At 31.2% G+C, this 26,172-nt stretch overlaps 1 protein-coding gene and 1 long non-coding RNA gene across 5 annotated transcripts; one reads left to right on the top strand and one right to left on the bottom strand.

The window, feature by feature from the left end:
- Nucleotides 1-26,020, top strand: LOC114121232 (serine/threonine-protein phosphatase 4 regulatory subunit 1-like). Of its 3 annotated transcripts, none has more exons than XM_027983471.2 (15): nt 1-994; nt 5,982-6,138; nt 14,319-14,428; nt 14,506-14,645; nt 14,700-14,846; nt 16,165-16,335; nt 16,413-16,708; nt 19,322-19,423; nt 21,147-21,255; nt 21,317-21,404; nt 21,471-21,754; nt 21,825-21,986; nt 24,979-25,200; nt 25,268-25,544; nt 25,613-26,020. In XM_027983471.2, exons 1-15 carry the CDS (start codon nt 925-927, stop codon nt 25,744-25,746), a joined length of 2,469 nt encoding a protein of 822 aa, XP_027839272.1. In that variant the 5' UTR covers nt 1-924; the 3' UTR covers nt 25,747-26,020. The 3 variants fall into 3 exon arrangements, with proteins under 3 accessions (XP_027839272.1, XP_050060882.1, XP_027839273.1); XM_050204925.1 differs by having other exon boundaries at nt 1-386; XM_027983472.2 differs by lacking the exons at nt 1-994; nt 5,982-6,138 and adding an exon at nt 9,865-10,334.
- LOC126551483 (uncharacterized) lies at nt 23,153-24,294 on the bottom strand. Of its 2 annotated transcripts, none has more exons than XR_007605389.1 (3): nt 24,029-24,294; nt 23,709-23,867; nt 23,153-23,390 (listed from the first exon to the last, which is right to left on the bottom strand). It is a non-coding gene; the product is annotated as an uncharacterized LOC126551483 (long non-coding RNA). The 2 variants fall into 2 exon arrangements; XR_007605388.1 differs by having other exon boundaries at nt 23,550-23,867.
- Nucleotides 26,021-26,172: the final 152 nt, after the last annotated feature.

Consider the following 26,172-nt stretch of genomic DNA (forward strand, 5'->3'; position numbering starts at 1 on the left):
TTGTTTTGACGGTGTTTAATGCTATGGCGCGCGGCGTGTAGGCCGATAGAGCGTGTACGAGTGTCGAAACCGCACATTTTTTTTTCATTAATTACGAAATTTTTCTTATTATTTTTTAACCGTACGAATTTTTTCTATTGATCACTGTCAGTTTTAGTGAAAATTTTACTTTTATTAGGCAGTACCATCAATCCGTATAAAACGATTCTCGAAGACCAAGCAGGTGACATCGTGTGCGCCGAGTCTGTTTTTCTTAAAACTGCACGTTCAGCGGAACACCGGCTGAACGAGACGCACTCGACAGACACGCTCGAATCGAGGACGGAGGTAGTGGCGTTGACGACGAAGGAACCGATGGTGAAGAAGACGTCATAACTAACGAACGAGTGAGCTCCTACGACAATCGTCACGCGTGTGTCGAAAGCACAACACGCGCGCGAAAAATCCCCCCCTCGAGGCCGCCGACGGAGAGTTGCAACGGCGTATTTCGCCCGCTCCGCCATGCCCCGCTACCGCCACCACCACCAACAACAATCGATACCGTCATCGTCGCCGTCGTGATAGTAGTAAAACGTTTTCGGTTACAATAGTACGACGCACCGTTTGCTATACGCGCATTTTTGTATATTTTCATTTTGGTTTTTATTCCGTTTTTAATGCCATTCTTTTGCCCAATCGTGTAATATTTTTATAAATATTTATCATTCCGTCGCGGTTTCTTCGGTTGTGGTCGCGTATTCTCTGGGTTTTATTACTTATACACGTTTCCGAACGCTTCAACTGTTGACGACCACTGTGATTATTGCCTCCGTTTCATTTTGACGTGCTGTCCATGATTGTTTGGTCTCCACATTAACCCGCTATCTGACCCGGGACATCGGTTTACCGTGTATAGAACACAGTGCGCACCCTAATTCGCCCAACATGCACCACGCTGCTGCCATGGTTTTTCAAGAGAACAAGAGGTCGCTATTCTTGGGATCATTTGTCCAAGGTAAATTAATTTCCTGTGATTTGTACTTGCACTCTTATGTTTGCCAGAGTTTGTTTATTCACCGCACTGAGCGATAACATCAAAACATTTTGTTCTTGCTTTAACTCAGTGTTATAATATGTCTTCATTACAAAGTATTTTACATTGATGATAGTGCCTGTTATAGACCAGTTTTTTCATTTTAATGTATATTATTAATTAAGTAGTGGATGGTACCTATTTAATCAACAATTTATACGCTCATGCTTAAATTAAATTCTATTTAATATGGACATACAGTTATTTAATGTTCATTAGATTTCACTATAACGTCTATAACTTAGGTACCATCAATAAAGTATTCAATTTATTTAATTATTGTTTATTCATAATTATGAAATATGACTACTGATATTCTATGATTGAAAATATACTTTATTTAGGTAGGTACTTACTTTAAATTGTTATAGTTTTATTGGTTTAAATAGCCAAACAACCCTGAAAAATTACCATAGTCATAATAAATAATAATCCATGTGGGCGAGTAGACATATTTTGCATTTTTGGTATTTACTATTTTATGAAAATGTTTTTGTATTAGAGTACCTATGTTATTTTTAAAACAATAACATTTTTATTATCTTGTGTACCTCGGTGTTTACTTAAGGAAAGTTACGTTTATATAATATCATAAATAATTTAGTAAGGTATACATTACATTAAATTTTGCATTCTCATCAAATGTTCATATATCTAATTGTAATTGATATCTAAAATCATTAAGTACTTGTATTAAGATGGCTAAAATATTTCTGAATTAAACCGATTCAGTTATAGGTAGTGATTATTCTAAAATAACTTATTTTAATAGCATTATTTATATATATTACACGAATACATTTTTTTAGACTATTGCATTATATTTAGGAACTATGTCAACTCATTTTAGAACTTATTTCTTTGAATTAACTAACTTATTATTGCTTTAATAATATTATTAGTAAATAAATACTTCTATTAAGTAGGTATTGTAGGAGTACTTACCTACTTCTTACATAATGATAAGAATAATTTAAAACAGTAAGTATTATGTTTTACATAAGTCATAAACCTTGTAGGTACCTAATAGAATGTTTTTAATTTTTATATCTTACCTGTAGTATATTTTGTTATCTTTGATAAATTGTTTCTTGTTTGAGGTACTACTTGGTTATTTGTAAAATAATATAAACAATTAAGATTTATTTATAGAATAGACATATAAAAAAAAAACTATTAAATAACCACCTGACACCTAATGTTTTAACAGTTAATTACTTATTAGCCTAAATATTAAAAACTAAAGGTAACTAGATTTTAAAGGGTATTTATGCATGTTACTTGTGTGTATTTATAATGACTAAAAGTCAATTTTATACTCTATAAATATTGCATATTATAATCTTGAATAAAATATAGAGCCTAAATATGATGAATTATTATTTGTTTGATAGAGTAATTAAGTACCTGTTAGAATATCTATAAAATATTATACCTAATAGTTATAACTATTACCTATAAATTTTAAATTCATTGTAAATTATCAATTTTCTAACTATTTTAAACTTGGCTTTCATTTTTCTTTGTAAAGACTAAAATGACCATCAGCATTCAGCATATATACCCATTGAGTATTTGAGTGCTGTTTATAATGTTTAATAGTACATAATATTTTATGTAGGTACACATGTAGGTGAGTTTATTTGATATGTTAATAATTGTTTAAGAGAACGCTACTCCCATCTATTCTGTCTTTGTCTTACAAACCTTCAACACTGATTGGGTTCAGTAGAATCAATTGTAGTTTCTTAGCTTTAATATTAAACTAATTGACCAATTATTAAAGTTAAAGAAAAGAACATTATCTGTGCTTAAGTATTAGCTTTTAACAATAACTTAATTTATAAGCAAAATATAAGACCTATTTTAAGTATTAAATATTATTAGTTAAAAATTAAAATATTGAAAAATCTAATGCTTAAGCATAGCTAATGTATTTATCTTTAATTTTGATAATAAGTCAAATTTACATAAAATTAAAGCTTAGAACACACAATTGGTTCTACTGAACACAATTTTGTTATTATTTATATTTATTTTGTAAAAAAGACATAATATACATGCAATATAATATGTAGGATCCTCTTAAATGATAGGTACTATATTTTATCATATAAGTTAGCTGTAAAAAATGATAAGCTTTGATTTCCTGTAAAAAATGTAAAAAACTCAATTTTCACTTCATAAATTTAAAATTGTCCTATATTATTTATTATTGTATCACTTATAATAAATAATTAATTATACAAGAATTTTAGAGTGTAAATACTTTAAATATTTTTTCAAAATTTCTTTACATACAGTATGTTTATTATTTTTATTAGTAATTGCAAGATTTTTCAATGACGTGTACTGACTAGTTAGATCCAGTGTAGGTAAAGATGGATAATATAATATACATACCTAGATTATATTATGTTTATTAATAAGTATAGTTTTCAATATTAATTATTTGATTACTTGATAATTTGTAACTCTATTTAAGTTTGTATAATAAGTAGATATTTTTATTCTATACAAATAGCTTAGATAATATCTAAAGACAATAATTACACTGTATAACAGATTGGTAAAATTGACGTGTTTTATTGTTATATTTCACATGCAACAAATCAAAGTTCAATGATATAATATAGAAAAAATATTTTATATTAATTTAAATCGTATTTTTTTCTTATAATTAGTGCATTACCTAAATTCCCATGTTCAAGCTAACTAATTATCTGGTGTAATTATTTTTATTCAATTCTAAATAATTGAGTCATACCAGTCCCTATTATTCACTACACACACTCATCGATTGGCACATTTTATCGGTTCACTTCTCCAAAGCATTTTTTTTTCAAATACATTTTTAAGCTTTTATCATTATTTTTTATCTTAAAAGGATTTCATTGAATATTTATATTCACTTTTCGTCATATTTTAAAAACGTTTTGGAATTTTTAAATTTTTAATAAAGAACTGTTAAAAATATTTCGTGAAGTATAATATTTTGAATAGTTAACTAAATACTATAAAAAACTACTTTGGTAAGATTAAACAATTTAAAAAAAATGTTGTTGCACGTACTTGATGTATGTTTAACTTATATACACATGCCTAAAGGAAATACTTTAATGTTCATTACAATTAATTGTATTGTTTTGTTATAAAAATAATTGTCTATGGTTCATATATGTTCATGGTTTAGGTTAAACCCACATTTTGATACAAAATATGTATCTCGATTTTGTTAATCTGTTAGAAATTATTAAATGTAGGTATAGGAGCCGTAATAGTTTTGTGCTAATGGCTAATAAAAAAAAAAAGGGTAGGTATAGTCTCTCCATTTACATGAATTACTTATAATTTATTGATCATTAACGTTTATTCTTAAGTTTTTTTTTAAAATAAGTCGTTATGTTTTTAATTATTTTTGTAAATACTAAAGACAAATAATTTTGCAGTTTAAGTTTAAAATACGCACTTTGCTGAAAACAAGCTAAATATAAACGTATTATAAATTGAGTAATACACACAAAATTAAATTCAAAACATAAACTCTACGTGATGAAGAATATTTGTGTATAGGTATTACTGTATAAAAACTAATATAATATGAATCCCCTATAATCCGTAATAATAACAAATGATCGGAGGAGTCCTAGGTGTAGGGCTGTGTGTTACGCGTTTGATTTCGCTTCGAATCGTTGTCTCAATTCTTAATCCAAGACGTGTGTGTGTGTGTTGTTTTCGAACTTTGTACTTGCTCTGGGCCAGGGAAATATAAAAATAAATAAAAACAAACGTTCGATATTATATTTATGTTTGTGCGTGCAGTGTGTAAATAGTTGCTTGAGACCATAATAATATTATAGTGTGTATGTGTATACAAACATAAAAAAATGTATATATAACGCGCGACGAGCATTGTTTACATCGCGGGATTCGTGCGAGTAGGCATAACGCGTCCCCCCGATTGGACCGATTCGGTCTCCATTCTCGACGCACGTCGCACACACAACGGATTGCCGCCACTGCCGCGTTGTATATTTATTACATACACCAACACCATAATATTATATTTATATACTAACAGTAATCGAAACCGGTTTTCCGTCGAACAAATTCTTGGCATTCATTTCTCTTGTTTACCCGCCGTCGATGCTGTGCTTCTGATCCTCACTTGGGGTGTCGGTGGTGCGTGTGTTTTGAGTTTTCGATAACTTAGTTATTATTATTATTATTATTATTATTATTGGCCGAAAGGAATGCGTCCTCGATCATATTATGTGTTATAATTTTAGTATTGTGTGTGGGAAGATAATATTTCGGGTCGGGTTAACATTTTTCCCTCTTAGGGTTCGTCGCCAAGTGCCGACGACGCCCTTAGCGACAACGGTCGGACGAGGCGGCGGCGGCGGCCCCATGTGAATGACACGTGGTGCGGTTGTGCGTCTTCGGTGTACAAGCGCCGCCGCCGCCGTAGTTGCATTGCGCGCGCTCGTAGCTTCCTCGGCGATCAATGAACCATGCAGACGTCGCTCGGCTAGCCAACCACCTCTCTTTGCCATCGTCTGGCTCCACCGCGCGCCATGCTCATCACCACACGGCAAACTTGTTTGACCACCCAAACGCTGCTACGTTGATCCTCCACAAACTATCGTGTTGTGATGTATGTGTGTGTGTACATATGTGATCAGCGATCTCGTATATTGAGGGAGGAGGGGGGGGGTTTAAAAATAATAAAAACAAAAAATTAAGAACGATTGTCCATTAGGAGGTAATTCTTGAGTCTCAAGACAAAAATGTTGCCGCAGACGAACTATTTCGAGTTTTAGGTTTTAAAAAGAAAGAAACATTCGCATGTTTATTATCCCGGATACCATCATTGATAATATATATGGCCCGTTTTGTATTGTTACAGTCGGAGCCGGCATAGAGAGATTGATGATCCAAAATAGCGATGGGGCCGTCGAAGACGAGTCTATGGAAATATTCGATCTCGCGGGTAACCAACACAGTGATAACATGCCCAACGAAACCGTCAAACAGATGTACAACGCGTCTGCTGAAGAAATCAGGTAACATTACATTATCACAACCGACGATAACATTGGGATCGCTCTGTATACTGTTGGAATTTATTAAATTGGCGGGGCGATGAGAGAGGGGGTTAGTTCTGTGAGTCCTCCTAACCACCTGGCTTTTTTTCATCGAGGGTTGCTACTATTCTTGGAAACAGACGTATACGAGAATGCAGCTGTTTGCGCCCCTCGAGTTAAAAACAAACATTGCTTTTTTTCGACCCTATCGTATCCTCTCGGCTCTCGTGCTGCATCACGTTCATACAATTACGTAGTTTCTAGACATTTTCTTCCATTTGCTGAGACTGTTTGAGTAGTTGTACACGAAGAATAATCATGGGGGTCTTGGTAGCCGTGGTCTAAATTTAAACTCTCTAATTCGTGCCAACTGGCTACTGTTATTGCCAGACAGTCAAATATACCATACCTTTATAACGGGCTAAAATAAAATCGCAGAATTTTGCCCGATGCCAATGGCCGAGACCCGTAGTCGGATGAAAAATTTTGCTAATTAAAAAATTCGAAATATCCACTTGTGATTAATACTTATCTAAAATTTAACTTCTTCGCAATAATTCCCATGGCATGTGGTTGTTAGCATATTGAAATTATACGAACAGTTTGTGTTGGTCATGTGGTACCTTATTTCAAACTGCACAGTGTGTGCCTGGCCATTCTATAAATAACTTGACTCATCAACTCTTACTTCCTGTCTGGTGCTATAACCGCTTTGCTCCTTTGCACAGTTAACCTCCGCCACATTACGATTTAAAACAATAAAATTTAAAATAATTGTATATTTAGTTTTTAAATGGAATGAAATTCTTATTAAATATTTTAAATAGTGTTACTCTTTCCCATCTGTATTTTATTTAAGTGAAATATCAAGTAAATTTAGTCTTACATAATTTGAAATTTGTCAGTGTTTCTAACATCAATTCAATCATAACTATTTCATTAGTAACTTAGCATACACGGTTTAATAAATGAATGTATACCATCGTACTCGTATAAATCAAAGTATCAATGCTAATGAAAGTATACCTAGTATCTAATATCTATTATACATCTATTACATCTATTATTACGTAGCGTGAATGATTGGTATTGACCATGCAGGTGCGACGAGCGCGAATTCGGGGAATTAAAAACTTTGTTTGACCAGTGTGTCAGTAGTCTTCGCATCGTTTGGCATATAAATAAAGTAGGTCAATACGTCATAGCTTAACAGCTAAACAGAAATAAAATTTCTGCAGAGTCTGTAATAAACTTATTTTTCCTTTTAAAAATAACTATTGTTTAAATTTGCGACTTCATGATGGATACGAAATAAATACATTAATTTCTTAGATATTTAGCAATTGTTAATATAGTAATATATTAATATATTTTATACTCTTCTTTTTTATTTTTTTAAATCAATAAATTCAATGGTCTATTTATTCTTTAACTCGTGTGTATAATATTGCGAAATAAATAACACACTAATGGAAAAATATTATAAATAAAAATCGCGCCTATTCATTAATCTTAAAACCAATAACTGGTTGTTAAATCCGGATTTGTGTGTTATATTTTTTTCAATCGTTTTCAATTCTTGTTCAAAACATTCTTGTAGTCGGGTAGGTTGATTTTAGAATAATATCTCCACTAGTCTTTCCAATGCTCCGTGCATTGTTCACAACTAATTTATTTTGCGCACTAAATGTCGTCTGTATAAAGCATTCTTAAGTTTCTTAACCTGTCATTGAAATGAATGTTGCTAAATAAATACTATAGACTATATTTATATTTTGTAGATTTGTGATACATTTTACAAAATCTTTTTGTTATTTTTAATTTTTTTATGACTACGTGATCTTATCAAATCCAATACACGTTACTGTTTATTTCAAAATATTTTGGAAGATATTATTTTTTTGTTTTTACGTTTGTCAATATTTATGTCCTTGTTTTTTTAAAAATTTCCATCAATGTATACTTTCCAACAAGCAAATAAGTGTTTTTTATTTATTTAATTTTTTTTCCAATTGATATATGGATATGAATAAAACCATGCATAGGTACACGTTATTTAAACATGTTGCCATACGATAAATAAATAAATTTAAACAAGTATTTTATTTCAAATGTGGACGAGAATAAATCATTTTTAATTTAAATTAATTGGTGTTTTGAAAATAATTAATTATAGGTTTACTGTATTAGATTTCATTAGTATTATTTTCAATATTTTATCGACAGTTTTTTTTTCGTATTTTTTTCTCAATATTCTTTGATAAAAAAAAAAAATCAGCTAAATTTGCAATCATGGTTTACAGACAGATAAATTAACCATATCATAATCATTATTTAAATAAATAAATTGTTCATTTTAAATCATCAACATTAATGTGCTGTTCAAAAACCATACACAAATCCACTGTATGTTTGTTTTTAGAATTTTTTTTTTACAAAATCTATTTTAAATAATAAAACAATTGGTCGTGATTGTCTTCCTCTGAAAAGTCTGAAACCCATCAATGTTCTCTCTTGACTTAATATTTCCTTGTAATTTTGTAAAATCTTTTACGATGTAGTACGAAATATGACTTGCATACTATGAATAAATGCCTATTGTACATTTATGCTGGTTGCTATAATATAATATCCACAACAATTTGCGGACATGAGGTTTTTTTTTAATATTTAAATTCTAGTTTGTCGGCCACACGCACCGGCGTTGAATGCGTTTTTGATTCGTAACGAATAAAAAATAAAAATGCGTCGTCGACTGATTTTGGACATCTGCCAAAACGAGGCGCCGCACGTTCTATACACGCAAAAGCCCCGCGTGCGTGACTCGTTTTAACGTCGTTGTGCTTCTGATCAAAAGTACCGACCTGACCATAAACGATGGACGACGACGTTGAAAAAAAAAATATAAATAAAATAACACACGAAATTAAATGAATGAAAAAAATCTCGAGTCTGTGCGGCGGTGCTCGTCTTTACTATGCGTACGAGCGGTGTGTGTCGTACGCACAGCGTGGTGCGGTGTAGTACGGACGATAATAATATGAAAGAGGTGATGTCAGCTTTGGCGCGCACGAATGATTCGTCGCTGGGCCGGACGGGGAAAACGCGACTACCTACCGGGGCGCGGCGCGGCTCGAGTCCCTCCGGAGAACGTAGACGCGCGCTTCCCGTTCGCGGTGGTGAATAGTTTTCTTCACGGTCGTCGCGTGCCAATAATCGATTTCCCCCCGCGCGCGCACGCACCGCCAAAAGCAGCGTCTCGTGGCGGAGAAAGCGCGTTGGGCGACGGGGCCGCCCTTATTTTTCCGGGCGTTTTCGCACGCACGTCGCTTATCATTGACCGCCGGCCGAAAAGGGCGGCCCCGCCCAGCGTGAGCGACCGGTGTTTATTTTGACGTCGGGTACGACTCGGTTACGTAGTTGCCGGTCTTTATTTTACCCGCGCATGCTCGCCGCCCTCCCGACTGACGCACGTTGGCGGCACTGCGGTCGCACCGGATACCCGGCCGTTGGTCCCACTGGACCCGATCCCCGTTTATATTTTTATTTCGTTTAGTTTGGTTCGGTTTTTTTTTTCATACTCTCCCCCCCCTGTAACCGCCGCCAAGCTCACGCACGCACACGTACGACCGGCCAGAGGAGCGTCGCACTGTTTTTTTTTTTTATTTGTACACGTTCACGTGAGCGCGCGCGCATTCCATCGCGAGTGTGTGTGCGTCGGTCGCTTTCTCATTTCTCTTTCTGGCGGTACGCTCCGCCGCCGCCGGCCTTCGTTGTTCACACGACCACCGCCATATAGCGTCGTAGTTGTAGTGTAGTGTGTGCCGTCCGCGCGGACCGTGCGTGTGTGCAGTTTCGTCGCGCCGCCTTTTCGCTTTCTCTGCGCGCGCGCTCTAAACCTCCGTGTGTTGCGATACACGCGTGTTTTTCTACCGAAAAATCGTCCGTATATTTACTACGAGCAATTTTCGATGTAATAATTAATTTTTTTAAAAAAAAAATTTCATTTAATCGTTAAATTTGTATTACCGTACTACGACTTTTCTTAGTGTTTACGTTATCGGTCTACCGTTCTGTGTGTGATGTCGTTTTCCGATTATCCCTATGCAGGTGAACTGCATCAGGACCAGTTGCAGAGCGTGCGCACGGTAATCAACACGGTCGTGTCCGGCAAGGTAAGGAGGCCTCGTTTTATTCACACACTTCGGGGACCGCGTTTCCCGCGTTTTTCTCCTCGCCCCACTCCTGATTTCCGGTGATGTGCGTCTCATTATTATTATAGTAGTGGAACGTTGTGATACGGTTTACGAATGCGCACGAGGCTTTCTTAGAACTATCGTTATTTCCGTTATGGTTTTCCACCGAATGTGTGTTGTTGTTGGGGTAAGACGCGGCCGAATGACTGTGAACTTTTTTTCTACGCAGTAACTAACTCGACCCCGGTCGACAATGAACCCGCTCGTTTGTTGTGACGGTGCGCCGCAGCCAGTAACCAAACGGCGGCGTTCCTGACCCCTTCTAAAACACACCTCATCGTTCATCCTCATGAATGAACCGACGTTTGTGTATGTATATGTGCGTGCGTGTGCGTAATGTGTATGCATGTGCGTGCGTGCTCGTTGCACATATAAAAACAGAGACGTATGGAGGGGGGACCAACTCGCACACATGTGTTACATGCCGTGGTCACAGACGGATTTGACCTTTTCGTCGTTTACCGCCACACTTTGAGGGGAAAACAATAATTATATTATTATACGATAGTCGTGTGTCATGTGCGTTGCACGAGAACCGGATGGAAAATCGTCCGAATGCTCAGAGTGCCGCAGCGGCAGCTGCCGCCGGAAGTGTTGCTGGAGCCAGGCGCGTTATTTTTATTAAAACAAAACATTTTTTATCCTCTTGACCTGTCGCGCAGATGGCCAGTCGCACACGACATTCCTGCAGTGTTCCACTGCGCCATCGCTATCACTCGGACGGCGTCCGAGACTAAGTAAAACGGTGCCGTATCACCACGTGGGCAACGAGCTTTTAAAAAGTTGATAATTATTAGAGGAATTAAATCTCGAAAATAGATTCGTATCTCCTGAAATGCACCCGCTATTTTGTCGTCGATATGTCGATCGAAAACAATAATGTTGTTTGTTCCACGTTAGGCGTAAGTCGCGGAGCGACGTAAGTCAGCCGTGGCGAGTTGCCCACGCTGAAAGCTCGTGTACTACGACGGCCTCGTGCGGTCATGGTTGTAATGCGTTCGGGTTGTCGGTGGCGGGGACCAGGGGCAACGGTGACGACGTGCTATTGGAGGGAGTAGAATAACTATCGATCGCGCGGGGATTCCGTGTGTCAGTGTCATCCCGCCGATAGTGAGTACTCGGTACTAACTACCGACTACTATTATTATCGACGGGGACGTTTTACGACAACGCCCGATGACTTTATTATTATTATCGTCATCATCATTGGTACTCGTTTCTTTGACCTCTGAAATTCACCCCTTTGTATACTTTCGTCGTAAAGACGGACGGACAAACATTTTATCGTCGTAGTCTTCCGGACTCGTAAATACGCGTGCTACTACTACGTAGTAACGTGTGTATTTGTACATATATATATATATATTACTATAAAACGATAATGTAGTTTTACGACCGAAACGTATTGTTTTCGCCAATGTGCGCGCGCAGCAGATCACAGTCGCCAATGTGTAACGGCCGCGCGCGAGCATGAATAGCACTGCGATTTTGAACTTGAAAATCGTGTGTGCGTGTGTGGTCGCGTAGACGGCGCGCGTGTAGACTGTGTCTGTGTACGTTATGTACACACACGTCGAATATCGTCGTGTGCGCCCTTCCATTTCAGTACCACACTATCACGAACTTAACGTCTCCACGTTCTTATGTATGTGTGGGACAACTATTTATCGTCTACGTTCGACGATGATGATTATTATATGAAATAAATAAACCACGTGCGCGCTTTTTCCGTTTAAACTATTATCATAGTTACGTCGTCGGCGCGTTCTCCGACGATGACTTGGAAATAATAATAATCGTATCATCCGCGTTTAATTTAGAGCCGTTGACCTTGAACAGGCCCGTCGGCGGCACGTCCTCTTATGCCCCTCCGCAGTCTCCCCGCATGGGTTTATAGTTGCCATCGAGGTGCTGCCCTTTTGTTGATGTAATTCGGTTCAAATGTGCACCGCGTTGCACTCGCTCGTTCGCTGGCTGTCTGTCTGTCTGCTCACGGGCTCGCTCTCCCCCTTTCCATTGCGGGTTGGTTGGTAGTCCTGTACGTGTGTGTGCTGCGTACGTTTGGACCGAATGTATATGTTGTTGTCGTCGTGAGAGAGAATTATTACGATCGGTACGCTCACACACGCATTACATATCTCAACCCCTGTTACTACGCGTTATTATTATTATGTTTAGAACGCCCACCACACCCTAAAAATGTAAACGCTGCCGCCGTGACGTTATGTTATTATATATTTTTCCCTTTCACTCGCAGATCCCTCCCCAGTCGTCGTATACCCCAAAATATACTCGGTGAATAATCCGGTCGATATAATATCTAAACATTGAATATAGCTTAAGTTTTTTATTTGATTATTTATATCTATATTTTTCCCAAATGTTTTCTCCCGCCTTTCGCATTTTCTTATGCAACCTAAAATTATTGTCACGAGTTGCATATATAATATATACGCTGATTAGAATAAATAATATCTACTGTTTTTTTAAACTAATAAAAAAAAAAATAATGTATTTTCCTATGAGCTGACTTATGTTAAAATTATCGCACTTCGCTATTTGATAATTAATATACATTGGTATTTGATGAACGTGCGTTGTTATTTAAACCTGTTAGTTTCTGAACGATGAAAAATCTTATAGTACTGTGGTTTTAACTTTAACGCACGGGGTAGCGTCAATATTTGGATACCGATGGGCGATGACTCACCATCGGATATTTTATCGATCATTGGTCGTCGTTACTCATTTCAAACATTTTCATACGTGACATTTATTTTATTTATATCGACCATACGTAATTTTATGGTTTGGCCATCAACAACGCCCACCGGTTGAAATGACGCGTTAACAACGAAATCGAAAATGTATTTCCGCCTCGATTGATCAAAATGCTAGTAGAAGTTATGAAATATTTGTTTTGGAATTATTGACATATTTCATATTTTACAATTCTTTTACTACAATTAAATACATTTAGTGTATTTAATATACATTTCAATGTATATTATTTTTTGAAAATTTAAATTGTCATTTGCGTAATTAAAAATTTTTGTTGTTCAATGTACCTAAACAATTTTGAGTATGAATGTATGGATCAAAATTTAAAAAATCTCATTATATTGAGCTTACTTATTACTTATTATTTATAAATTTTAAATGAAAAATTTATTTAGAATTTAATATAAAATAATGCGAGTGCTATAAATAATAACGTTTTATGCAATGTCCATTTTTTTTTTAATTTTCAACCAATGATCATCATGAACTTTTATCGTTTATTTAACTACTCATATTTAAAAATAAATAAAAGATCCATTTATTATTGTTATGCACTTATTCTTATGTATAGCTTCAACCTATAAATTAAATAATGCATTATAAATTATAAATAAATTAAATATTAATTAAATACTTAATATAGGTACTCAATATTAGTATTTATAACCTATTTTTTATGCTTATTTAGTGACATTTACTGGTTTCATGTTAAACATAATTACTGTGTAAAATTTTGGAATTCTGTATAATCTGTATAAATATAGTATGATATTGTCTGTATGAACTAGAACACCCATTTTAATAGCAATACCAATATTATTTGTTAAAATTTTGAAAGTTGATTCTCAAAATGATATTCAAAACCTTTGATGAAGTTAGAATTTGAAAAAAAAATTTTTACTAGTATGTAAATGATAGAAATTTCTTCAGTGAAATAACCTATTCTAACCATTGCCTAATTAAGTATCAATTCTACGCATCAAGCTAAATTATATAGTTATAACTTATAATTAAGAAATTCAGTGACTAATTCTCCGTGTGACTCATTTGTATAATAATTTATGATTTTGTGGGACCAATTTTATTTTTAACTATAATAACATTATATTTGTTTGTGTACAGGAATACCACTCCAAAATATATATCATGCTGTATGAAATTTGTGATAAAGGATCATCTAGAAATGATTCCAGACATACTCACTGTGATAGAAAAAATGACAAAAGACGAAGGTAATTATTTTGTTCTTTAAATTAATGTGTACCTCAATTTTTATTATACATTTTCTATTAAATATATAATATTACAGACAAACTAATGCGGTTCGACACGGTCAGCACTATTGGTTATTTATGCACAGTTTTTCACCAACACGAGAACCTCAGATCTTACATACATTCTTTCTTACTTCCAGCTATTATCAAAGCTTTATCTGACCCAGCAGAACAGGTATATAATATAACCCTATAAAGTAAATAGTGAATAATATTTTTCTTGGAATAGGTAATAATGCGAGCTCAGATGGTTCTCACTTATATTATAAGTAAAGGTGTGATCAACAACAAAACCGTTGAAGACATTGTATGTCCAGCACTTATATTAGCAGCCAATTCCACAGATGATCTCCATGTTCAAAATAATATTGTTACAGTAAGTAATCGTGATTCTTTCTTTGTTTGTATCTGTACGATGCTATATTTAAATTTTAAGTTATATTTTAAGAATAATGCCATTTTGATAATGTGATCGTTGCCTGTTGAAAGACATGGGTAGTGAGATGTGATATAATTAAGATTGTCTCACTATCTTGTCTTTCATGTTGCATCGATTTTAAACAACAGCAAATTTATTTGTCCTTGGAGTCGATCTGTTGCCGTCAAAGCGGGCTGTCGTAGAGTGTTCATTTTCTTTGACTATCACAGCCAGCTTTGATGAGCACCGGATCGATATTGGTCAACCGTTTTCAAATCTACTTAATGCCCAACATTGGCCGTCAAAATGGATGTGAAGTGTTTTTTTTTACTGTTCATATCACAGCCACTTTGATGAGCCGATGTGTGCGGTACAATCGACTGATCTGCTATCCTTTTATCTTCGATGATTTGTGTTTGAATTATGTTTTTCTTTTTTTTTTTTTTAACTTTGTTTGAAAAATAATTTTTAGTACATTTATTCAGATTATATTTTGATTTTTTTTATGTTAAGAGTATGAATTTATAAACTGTAGAAAAACCTAAAAATAATAAATATTAATAGTATTTATTGTTTAATCCTTAATATCATGCTTAATTATAAATTACCAGCAATTATTTTATATTGGTAATAGAAAAGAAAATTAATAAATTATTTTACTACTATGTATTATGTTTTTTAGTGTTAACAATATATTTTTAAGGCCAAGGTTTGTCTTATCTATAATTTAATTTAATTATTATCAAAGAATTACTATTACAATAAATTTAAATGTATTGATTATTCCAGTGCGATAATAATTCGAAGGCGTCCAAATGGTCAAATCGGATGTGACGTGTTGATATTAATATTCATATCACAGCCGTTTTTGACAATTTTGGCGGCTAATCGTAGTCTTCAAATCAGCTACTTATTGGCTTGAGATGCTCACAAAGTAACTGTGAAATGTTGATATAATGAGTCATATCACAGCCAGCTTTGATGAGCGTTACGAGTTGAGATTTCTTCATGGAGCGGCCATCATTTCATTGATAACTGAGGAATTGTGGTTCTCGTCAAAGTGGTTGTGACACGTTCAGGTTTTCGTTTTAAATTCAATTAACATCGTATCACAGCCAGCTTTGTATGAGCGCTGCAGTTTCTACAATCTATATCTGTTTTTGTTTATAATTAGTATTACTTAATTAATGTTAATATAAAAATATTTTTCATAGTTAATTACATTTAATTTAAAATTTAAAAACCATTATTATTGATATATTTTTTCTTTTATCAGTTAGTAGGAAAAATTGTCCTTAAAATAAGTGACGACGTGCTGTGCAAAACTGTGTTGCCATTCCTAATCAACAAAAGCCATAGTGATTGTATATACGTCAGACTTGCTGCTTTATTGAGTTTTCCGGAACTTGGCCATGCATTGGACATAGACCATAAAACCAAAGTATTGGTAAGCTTGTTTATAGTTTTATCATTTTAAAAGTATTTTTATTAGCTTAATTATCCTTATTTATTTTGTTTTTATAGTTGCCTCGTTATTTTGAAATGTGTAATGATCGTGTGGGCACTATTCGCAAAACATGTGCCGACATTATTACACCATTATCAGTATGTTGTGACGATACTTTGAGGCGAGGACCTATAACTGATGCAGCTGGACGATTACTTAGTGACAGTTGTAAATTTGTGAGACAGACAGCTTTAGAAAACCTAGGTCCATTGATTACAACGTATGCAAGTCCTGCTGTTACATCATTGGTTACTACTCGTGCTTTTATACTAATGATGGTTAGCAATTTCACTGATGATTTACATTATATTACGTAAGTTCAATTTTATATTTAGATAATTTATACACACATATGCATAGCTTTTTCCTGGCTTTAGAAAAGTCCCCATCTGGTTTTCAGTACATAAAACCAATACTATTAGTAAATTATAAATTTAAATATGATGAATGGTGTTATCCATGGTTCATGTTTCATCTGAAACATAGTGATGGTTAATTATCCAAATTCATCTGATTCGACTACTCATTGGTTATAACCACTTCATATATGGAATATGTTCAGAGGTATGTATTGAGTATGCATGGAGTGGTTGGATGATAATTTTAGTTTTGAATAGATTACACACAATTTATAGAAGTTATGTACAATAAATTAAATTTTACCCTAATAAACTATTTAAGTCTTAAGGGAATAGGACATTTTGGCATGGCCATATCAGCACAGAGTTTTTTACTTATTAAGTTCAAACTATGGATACGAATTGATTATATTATAATTATATAGCTATATTATGCTAAAAAATATTTAACTATAATGTTATATAATATATATAAAAAAAAATTAAAATTAGGTATTATTTTAAGGAAATATTATGTGCAATCCCCTTTGAATAATCAGTTAGATTTACAATTTTTATATTAACTCATAGTTTTATGCAATTGATGATTAAGTTGTGTGTATTATTTAATTTTTTAAGGGAGACTTGTTTCAGTCAAAAGTTAAACCAAAAAACATCATGGCCTGTTAAGACCCTTCTCAAACAATTAATAAAAATCCATATTATTGGATTGCACATCCACCCCATTTCTATATTTAGCTGCCTATTTGTAGCTTCTAGCTTTACCTAGAGTATTCAATATTTCTTTGATAATGGCAATGGATAAGAAAATAGAATTTCCGATATCTTAACCACTACAAAATAACCAGGATTGTGCTGATTTTTTTTGCACCGAAACGGCAGTGTTGATTATTCCTTAACTCAAATTTTATCTCTTCTATACAAATTTTAAAATATACCTGTTTATATTTAATTAGGCACAATCAAGTGATTTGGTAACTTAAATTTCTTTTATCCATGTTTATAATCATAAATATTGTGTGTGTATCCCCACTCAGGTCAAAAAGTGATTATACATTATAATATACAGACCCTAATCTCATTCTTCCTCTAATCGCTATACAATTATTATTACTTATCACAAAAATATTATTTTTGTTACCAATTGAGTATGCACAATTCAAATCCCATGGACATTAAAAAAAGAATGCAGTTGGCTACCTACTTTAATGTACTCTGAACTGTAATAATTAAAATCTTAAATTTAATACATAGGACATTCTTAGTTGTTTTATTATTTTTGAAACATTCCTATTTATATACAATATAATAAACCAACAAATATCTTGTGTTATACATATAAAATTAACATCACTTCAGTTTGGAGTACATTCCTGGTACATGTAACAATTTTAAACCACTTGAATTAAATTCAATGTCTTTTCTCTAATATTTCTGAACTAAACTAATTTTTTATATAAAGCATAAAAATCTACTGTACAAACATTTAAGGTCTGAATCACAGCCACCATTTTCAGATTATGGTATTACTAATCCAACTATTTTAATGTTTGAATGTTGGTACTATTTATGACAATTAATGTTACCCAGATTTAATATTTAATGGGATTATTGAAGATCTATGTATATTGTATATGTATAAAATTAAATGTAAAATCTCATTAAACTATTAACAGTGAGTAAATTTAACTATAAATACCATTTATGTGTGCTAACCTAACTTAGAATTAAGTAAATCCATTACATGTGACGTATACTTTCACCACTAATTGGTGTCATCTACTTAATTATTATATGCATTTTAATTAAATTATTAGTTGTTTTTTTAGTGTCTTATTTTATATGTCATTATTGATATTTTAATTTTTCAAGTTATTTTTATTTTAACTATATCTTTTGACGTAACAACAAATATATTCATATAATGATACACAGTTAATGTGTTAATCTATAATAGTATGATCCCAACCTTAAATGATTGTACATGCGTGTATTTATGACATGTAGAGAAAATAATATTTTTCCAACCATTTTTATTTATTGATAGGATCAGGGGTCTATTCCCTATTGTATTATTTTTATAGCCTAGGCCAAGAACTAATACACATATTTGGTTAAACACGTGTATATTGTGTTTTATTGTATAAAATAAAAATTTGAAGCACATTGGTGGTATCCTATTATTTTGTATTATTAATATAATTAATAACCGGATTCCATCATTTACATAGCATGTTTTATTTTATATCATTTTGTGTTTTAAGTTTTTACTATTATTTTACTTGTACTTTAAATTTTCTTTTAAATATAAAATCAAATGATAACTTTTGCTTAAATGCTTTCACAAATCACAATATTCTATATAATATTATTTTATGTAACACTTTTTTGTTCTCCTAGGATTAATTGTTTTTTAAGTATTCAAACGTATTATATCTTATATATTTATTTGTCTTTTATTCACTGCCTGTTTCTTAAAGCCTAACTCTGAAATATACTTCTATTTAAAATGTACTGTTAAATGTTTTTTTTAAATTTAATATTTCTAACTGTCAATTATTTTCCAGTATGAAATGTCAAACAAGTCAAGAATATTTTAAAGCTACAGAATTATTAATGGATCGAGAAAAGCCTTGGTCAAATGAAACGACAATGAAAAATGATAATAAGTAATTTATTAATGATGTTTTAGATTTGCATGTTTATAATAGTTGCTTATTGACATTTTACAATACTTTTCACGGTTTAATCTTATTTTTTATTTATGCAAGTTACTATTTATACTTTAGTTTGAGTTTTCCAATATCTATATGTATTAAATGTTTCTATAAAATAACAATTATCAATAAGATGAATTGAAAGCAAATCAATGTAATTAAATTATATATAAAGAGAATAATTCTACTTAATTTATTTCAGTACTTAACTATAAATTTTAGCCTATTTGCTTGTCTTGGCACCTTAATGATTAGGTAGTACAAGTTTTCTATTAGGCTTATACTAAATATTAAATCAGTATTATTCACAATCACTTTTCCTCTATGAAATGTGAATTGAAACCATATTGATATAATTAAATTTTATTTTTATAATAATAATTCTATTTGTTATATTTGAGTATGTATTTTAGCCTATTTGCTTGTCTTGATACCTTAATAAATAGGTAGTGCAAGTTTTCTAATATGCTTATATTAAATATTAAATCAGTATTATTCACAGTTACTTTTCCTCTGAAATGTGAATTGAAACCATATTGATATAATTAAATTTTATTTTTATAATAATAATTCTACTTATTATCTTTGAGTATGTATTTTAGCCTATTTGCTTGTCTTGATACCTTAATGAATAGGTAGTGCAAGTTTTCTAATATGCTTATATTAAATATTAAATCAGTATTATTCACAGTTACTTTTCCTCTGAAATGTGAATTGAAACCATATTGATATAATTAAATTTTATTTTTATAATAATAATTCTACTTATTATCTTTGAGTATGTATTTTAGCCTATTTGCTTGTCTTGATACCTTAATGAATAGGTAGTGCAAGTTTTCTAATATGCTTATATTAAATATTAAATCAGTATTATTCACAGTTACTTTTCCTCTATGAAATGTGAATTGAAACCATATTGATATAATCAAATTTTATTTTTATAATAATAATTCTATTTGTTATATTTGAGTATGTATTTTAGCCTATTTGCTTGTCTTGATACCTTAATAAATAGGTAGTGCAAGTTTTCTAATATGCTTATATTAAATATTAAATCAGTATTATTCACAGTTACTTTTCCTCTATGAAATGTGAATTGAAACCATATTGATATAATTAAATTTTGATATTAGAATATTAACACGTTGACTGCGTACTGACACCAATCGGGGTCGTGAGGATCATTCAGCAACGCGTTTGACGCCATTTGGTGTCCAATATATATCTAAAGTATATGGTTTATTATTTTCTACGCGTTGCTGAATGTTGTTTCATTATTATTTAACATTGTTCAACGCGTGTTTTAAAATTTGTATTTATCCGCGGTTTGAACGTTTAACCAAATAGGATAAAATTCTTATGTTATTTTTAGAAAAGTGGTATACACACTATATGAAAACTACAAAAAAACATATGTAGTCAACGTGTTAATACTATTTAATATAATTGAGTATTCAATTATGCACTTTAGCCAATTTTCTTGTCTTAGTATTATAGTTGATTGATTAAGTAATGCAGTTTTTTAACACATTTATATTAATTGCTAAATAAATAGTACTTATAACTTATATAAACCACAATTACATTAAAATTTGTATCTATAATAAATGAATTGAAACAATACTGTTCATAATTTTTTTTTATTAATACATGATATATGTTATTTTATCTTCAGATTTTGGGTTGCTGATTATAATGTTAAGACTGAATCTGAAGAATTATATAGCACTTTTGCATATTGGAGAGAACCCATCTGTGATACAAAATCATCTTTTAGTTTTGAAGTAAATACTTATATACTTTTTGGTTAGTCATTACTTTTGCTGAACTTATTTTTAATTGCAGAATGATTGTGATGATAGGGAATCTGAAGTTGAACGACTTCAAACCATGATACCAAATAAGTTATGGTACGTGCCAATGAATAACAATTGTAAGTTACATTAAATTGATGGACTGTAAAATAGTATTTTTTTAAAAAAAATTATATATATTTTAGCTAATTTGAACTGTACTGATATGAAAAAATCTGAGTTTGAAGTAAAACCAATTTTAGAAGAAGGTAATGGAGATTCTAAACCTTCAGCATCTGAACTCAATGGCCACGATCTAGTTGTACCTACAATACTGCTTGATCATTATGCTGACATGGCTGGTGCATTTGATGATAGTGATCTTGCATCTCAATGTGCATGTATGTTACCTGCAGTGCTTGTTACTATAGGTCCTACTCACTGGCCATTGCTCAGACATACTTATTATGTTCTAGCTTCACACAGATCTGTAGGTTGCTTAATAATCTGTTAAGTGATTTTTTTTAAATCATAATATTACTTCTAATTTTAATTTTTAGTGGAAAGTTAGAAGAAAGGCTGCATCTTACATCCATAAATTGGCTATTTACATCGGTGAAGAAGCTACATCCAGAGATCTCTTACCAATATTTGAGTCTCTTGTATTGGATTTGGATGAAGTACGGTCTGGTGCTATAGACAATTTTGCTGCTTTTCTCAAGGTAAATTAATATTTATAGGCATATCTGATATTAAAGTGATTTTCTATGATAAACATAGGTTAGGAACATACAACTCTTGGTTGTAGATATTTAAAGCTTAGATACGTAATAAATCAAACTTTGCGTCATTGTCAGAAAAAGTAAACTTTTAAAAAAAGTTAATAATGAGAATCATAGCCCAATGTGTAATTTTATAATATATAAAAAAAAAGTTTGAGAACCCTCTGCTTTAGTAAATAATATTTTCTATATCTATTTTCAAGTTAAATATATCTTAAGCAAAATATTCGTGTTTTTAAGATATGTTTTCCTTATAGCATCGAACAGCTTGGAATCTAGATGCTGTAAGGAAACCTTATCATTATTTGTCCACAATTCTATAAAAAAATAAAATAAATATTTTACTTATAATGAATACTTTCCAAACAATTTCTGAGTTTAATATACCATAAACCCAAAGGTCATATTTTTTTACTTGGTCTTAATTCTTAAGAAATCTTATTTTTAATATGATGAAAAACATATGGTCCGTGTTTCATCTGATACCTCAGTGATGAACTCAAACCTTAATTGTATCTGATAAACTTTAAATTCATTGTACCACTTTAATATTATATATTAGTGACGGGAACAATCAAGTGATTTTGATAATCGAGAGGTTATAACAATTGAGATTCTCTCGAAAAAATCTCTCGGTCAATTTAAATTTCATTGTGCTTAGTAGTCAGTAATCAATCACTAATCAGTCATTCGAGTAGTCGAGTAGGTTATTCGACACTCAATACAACTCACATTATTTATACTTGCTACTCGTTAGATTATTACTTATTACAATTAATTATTTATTAATACTTTCACCTATTTGACATTTTATAAAATAAATTTCAAAATGTGTACAACAACATAGGTATAATTAATTTTTCAATATTATAAATCTTAATTATAAAATTTTTTAAATTTACATTGTTATTTTAAATTCATTAAGTTAGAAAAAAACACATGATTCAAAAAAAAATTGTATTTATTATTTTTATTTAAAATATCTGTGCAAGTACTAATTATAGGTATTATTAAATATACATTTTATTTTATTATTATAAATTAATAATTTTAATTTAATTGTTTGATGTTCTAGACATAATCGATTTAATTTCGAAAGAATCACTCGCACCTTGCCCCAAGTAATTTTTATCATTTGGCTATTTCAGTTGATTTTGATACCGAGAGAATCACTCGAGTTTTCAAAACAATCGAAATAATTGATTAAATCTAACAATCAAGTATTTCGAGTAATTTTTCTCGATTGTTCCTATCATTAATATTAAGTTTATTGAATTTTTTTATGAAAAAAAAAATATCTTTTAAATATGATGAATAATGTATGGTCCGTGTTTCATCTGATATCTCAGTGATGAACTCAAATCTAAATTATATCTGATATACTTCAAATTAATATTTATTACAACTTTAGTACCTATATTTAAAGTTCATTGAATTTTTTTATGAAAAAAAAATATCTTAAATATATGATGAAAAACGTATGGTCCGTGTTTCATCTGATACCTCAGTGATGAACTCAAACCTAAATTATATCTGATATACTTCAAATTAATATTTATTACAACTTTAGTACCTATATTTAAAGTTCATTGAATTTTTTTATGAAAAAAAAATATCTTAAATATATGATGAAAAACGTATGGTCCGTGTTTCATCTGATACCTCAGTGATGAACTCAAACCTAAATTATATCTGATATACTTCAAATTAATATTTATTACAACTTTAGTACCTATATTTAAAGTTCATTGAATTTTTTTATGAAAAAAAAATATCTTAAATATATGATGAAAAACGTATGGTCCGTGTTTCATCTGATACCTCAGTGATGAACTAAAACCTAAATTATATCTGATATACTTCAAATTAATATTTATTACAACTGTAGTACCTATATTTAAAGTTTATTGAATTTTTTTATGAAAAAAAAAAAAAACTTTTATATATGATGAAAAACATATGGTCCGTGTTTCATCTGATACCTCAGTGATGAACTCAAACCTAAATTATATCTGATATACTTCAAATTAATATTTATTACAACTGTAGTACTTATATTTAAAGTTTATTGAATTTTTTTATGAAAATAAAAAAATAATAACTTTTATATATGATGAAAAATGTATGGTCCGTGTTTCATCTGATACCTCAGTGATGAATACTTTCCAAACAATTTCTGATTTTAATGTATCAAAAACCCAAAGGTCATATTTTTTTTATACTTGGTCACAATTCTTAAGAATTCTTATTTTTAATATGATGAAAAATGTATGGTCCGTGTTTCATCTGATATCTCAGTGATGAACTCAAACCTAAATTATATCTGATTATTTAATGAATATTAAATTAAAATATATATCAAACATGTTAAATGTTATGTTATAAAATTTGAGTAAATCATGTTAAAATTATCTCATATTATAGGAAAAAAAATTACTTAATAGTTAATAGTAATAACATTCATGATAGGTATAATACTGTTAGTAATTTTTTTAGAGATAGGAAATTGGTTCAAAATTTTCTAATAAAATTCGAGCAGTATTAGGTTCATCCAATAGTATTAACATATTCTTCTGTTTTGATTTTAAATTAAACTTTCTTATATTTATGTTGACGTGGATGTTAGGTTAATTTGGAATAACTATAATTTAGAAACCAGCAAGTTTCAATCTTTTATAATTGATAACTTTATTTTTTAATAATAACAATGAACTGTTTTCTCTTTATTATTTTATTTTCATTAAATTAAAAATCAAATATTATAATAAAATTATTTTACATGATAATTTGGCCAACATATTGTATTCCATATATTCACTATTCCTGTTATGTAGATAGTTAAACTTAATTTAACATTAGGTAAAGATGATTATTTACCAATAAATACTAAAAAACACTTGAAAATCATAAATATATTTTTTGGTTATATTAGATGTTGTCAGTGACTGTACGGAGTGATTTGGCACCTATGATGTGCCGATTTTTAAAAACTGATTACGAATGGAATTGGCGTTTTCGACAAAATTTCTGCGAACAATTAGCAGAGTCTTTACACTTATTTACACCACTTGATATGTACCACCATATACATGAGGTGTGCTTATCTTTACTCATGGACAGAATATCATCTGTTCGTCAGTCAGCTTTATCACTGGTAATAAATGATTAACATCACTTTTACTTAATTCTGAAGACAGCATTAACTGTGTTTGTGTTATTAGGTTCCTGAATTATTGGTGGTACTTAATAAAAATCTTAGTTTAAAACGATTGATGTTAAATGAACTAGTTACACGTTTTGGACAAGCAGACTTATGGAGTAGACGACAAATGTTTGCCCAAATATGCTCATACATATTGAACTACGGTGAGCGATGTCTATCTACAGCAGATTTCAATAATGAATTAATGCCTTGTTTGCTTAATTTGGGTTCTGACCGTGTACCAAATGTTCGATTAATGGTTGCTAAGACTCTCTATACTCAAGTTGTAAATAACTGTAAGTGAAATAAAACGTAATATAGTTAAAACTAGTTTTATACTTATATATATATATATTTATTACAGCGGTGTTTATGGATCTACAAAATCCTCAGCATAATGTACTCACTGAAACCCTTACCAGGTTAAGAAGAGATGAAGACAGGGATGTTCGTTACTTTGCTGACAGCAACCGTGGCTTCGGTATTAGTGCTAATTAATTTATATTTATTTACAAGTGCGATCACTTTTATATACTTTTAATTTTATAGCAACAGTTATTCACAATAAATTTTATTCAAAAATGGCTGTGCCAACATTATAAATAATATAAGAAATAAAAACTTAATATGTTTATTATTTATAAAAAAAAAACTTTTATTATTTTTATTGTTATTATTATTATTGTATTAATTGAGATATATATGTAGTATCTCAATTAATATATGTATTTATATATATTGAGATGAATAACATTTTATTTTTGCAATATAATATTTTAATGTTTTTATTATTAACCAATCCATGTTCCTACTGAAAGGTTTTTTTCCTTTTATTATACTTAGTTTTATATTAACAGCTACATAAGATTAATTATAAACCAAAGATTTAACAGCTTAACTAAAAATTGCAAATTATTAAAATAA

Source organism: Aphis gossypii, chromosome 3, assembly GCF_020184175.1.
Source record: "Aphis gossypii isolate Hap1 chromosome 3, ASM2018417v2, whole genome shotgun sequence".
Lineage (NCBI taxonomy): Eukaryota > Metazoa > Arthropoda > Insecta > Hemiptera > Aphididae > Aphis > Aphis gossypii.

Coding starts and splice junctions, on each gene's coding strand:
- LOC114121232 (XM_027983471.2), top strand. CDS start 925: ATGCACCACGCTGCTGCCATGGTTTTTCAAGAGAACAAGAGGTCGCTA. Junction 21,405..21,470: donor CGTGCCAATGAATAACAATT/GTAAGTTACATT, acceptor TATATATTTTAG/CTAATTTGAACTGTACTGAT. Junction 21,987..24,978: donor ATTTTGCTGCTTTTCTCAAG/GTAAATTAATAT, acceptor TGGTTATATTAG/ATGTTGTCAGTGACTGTACG.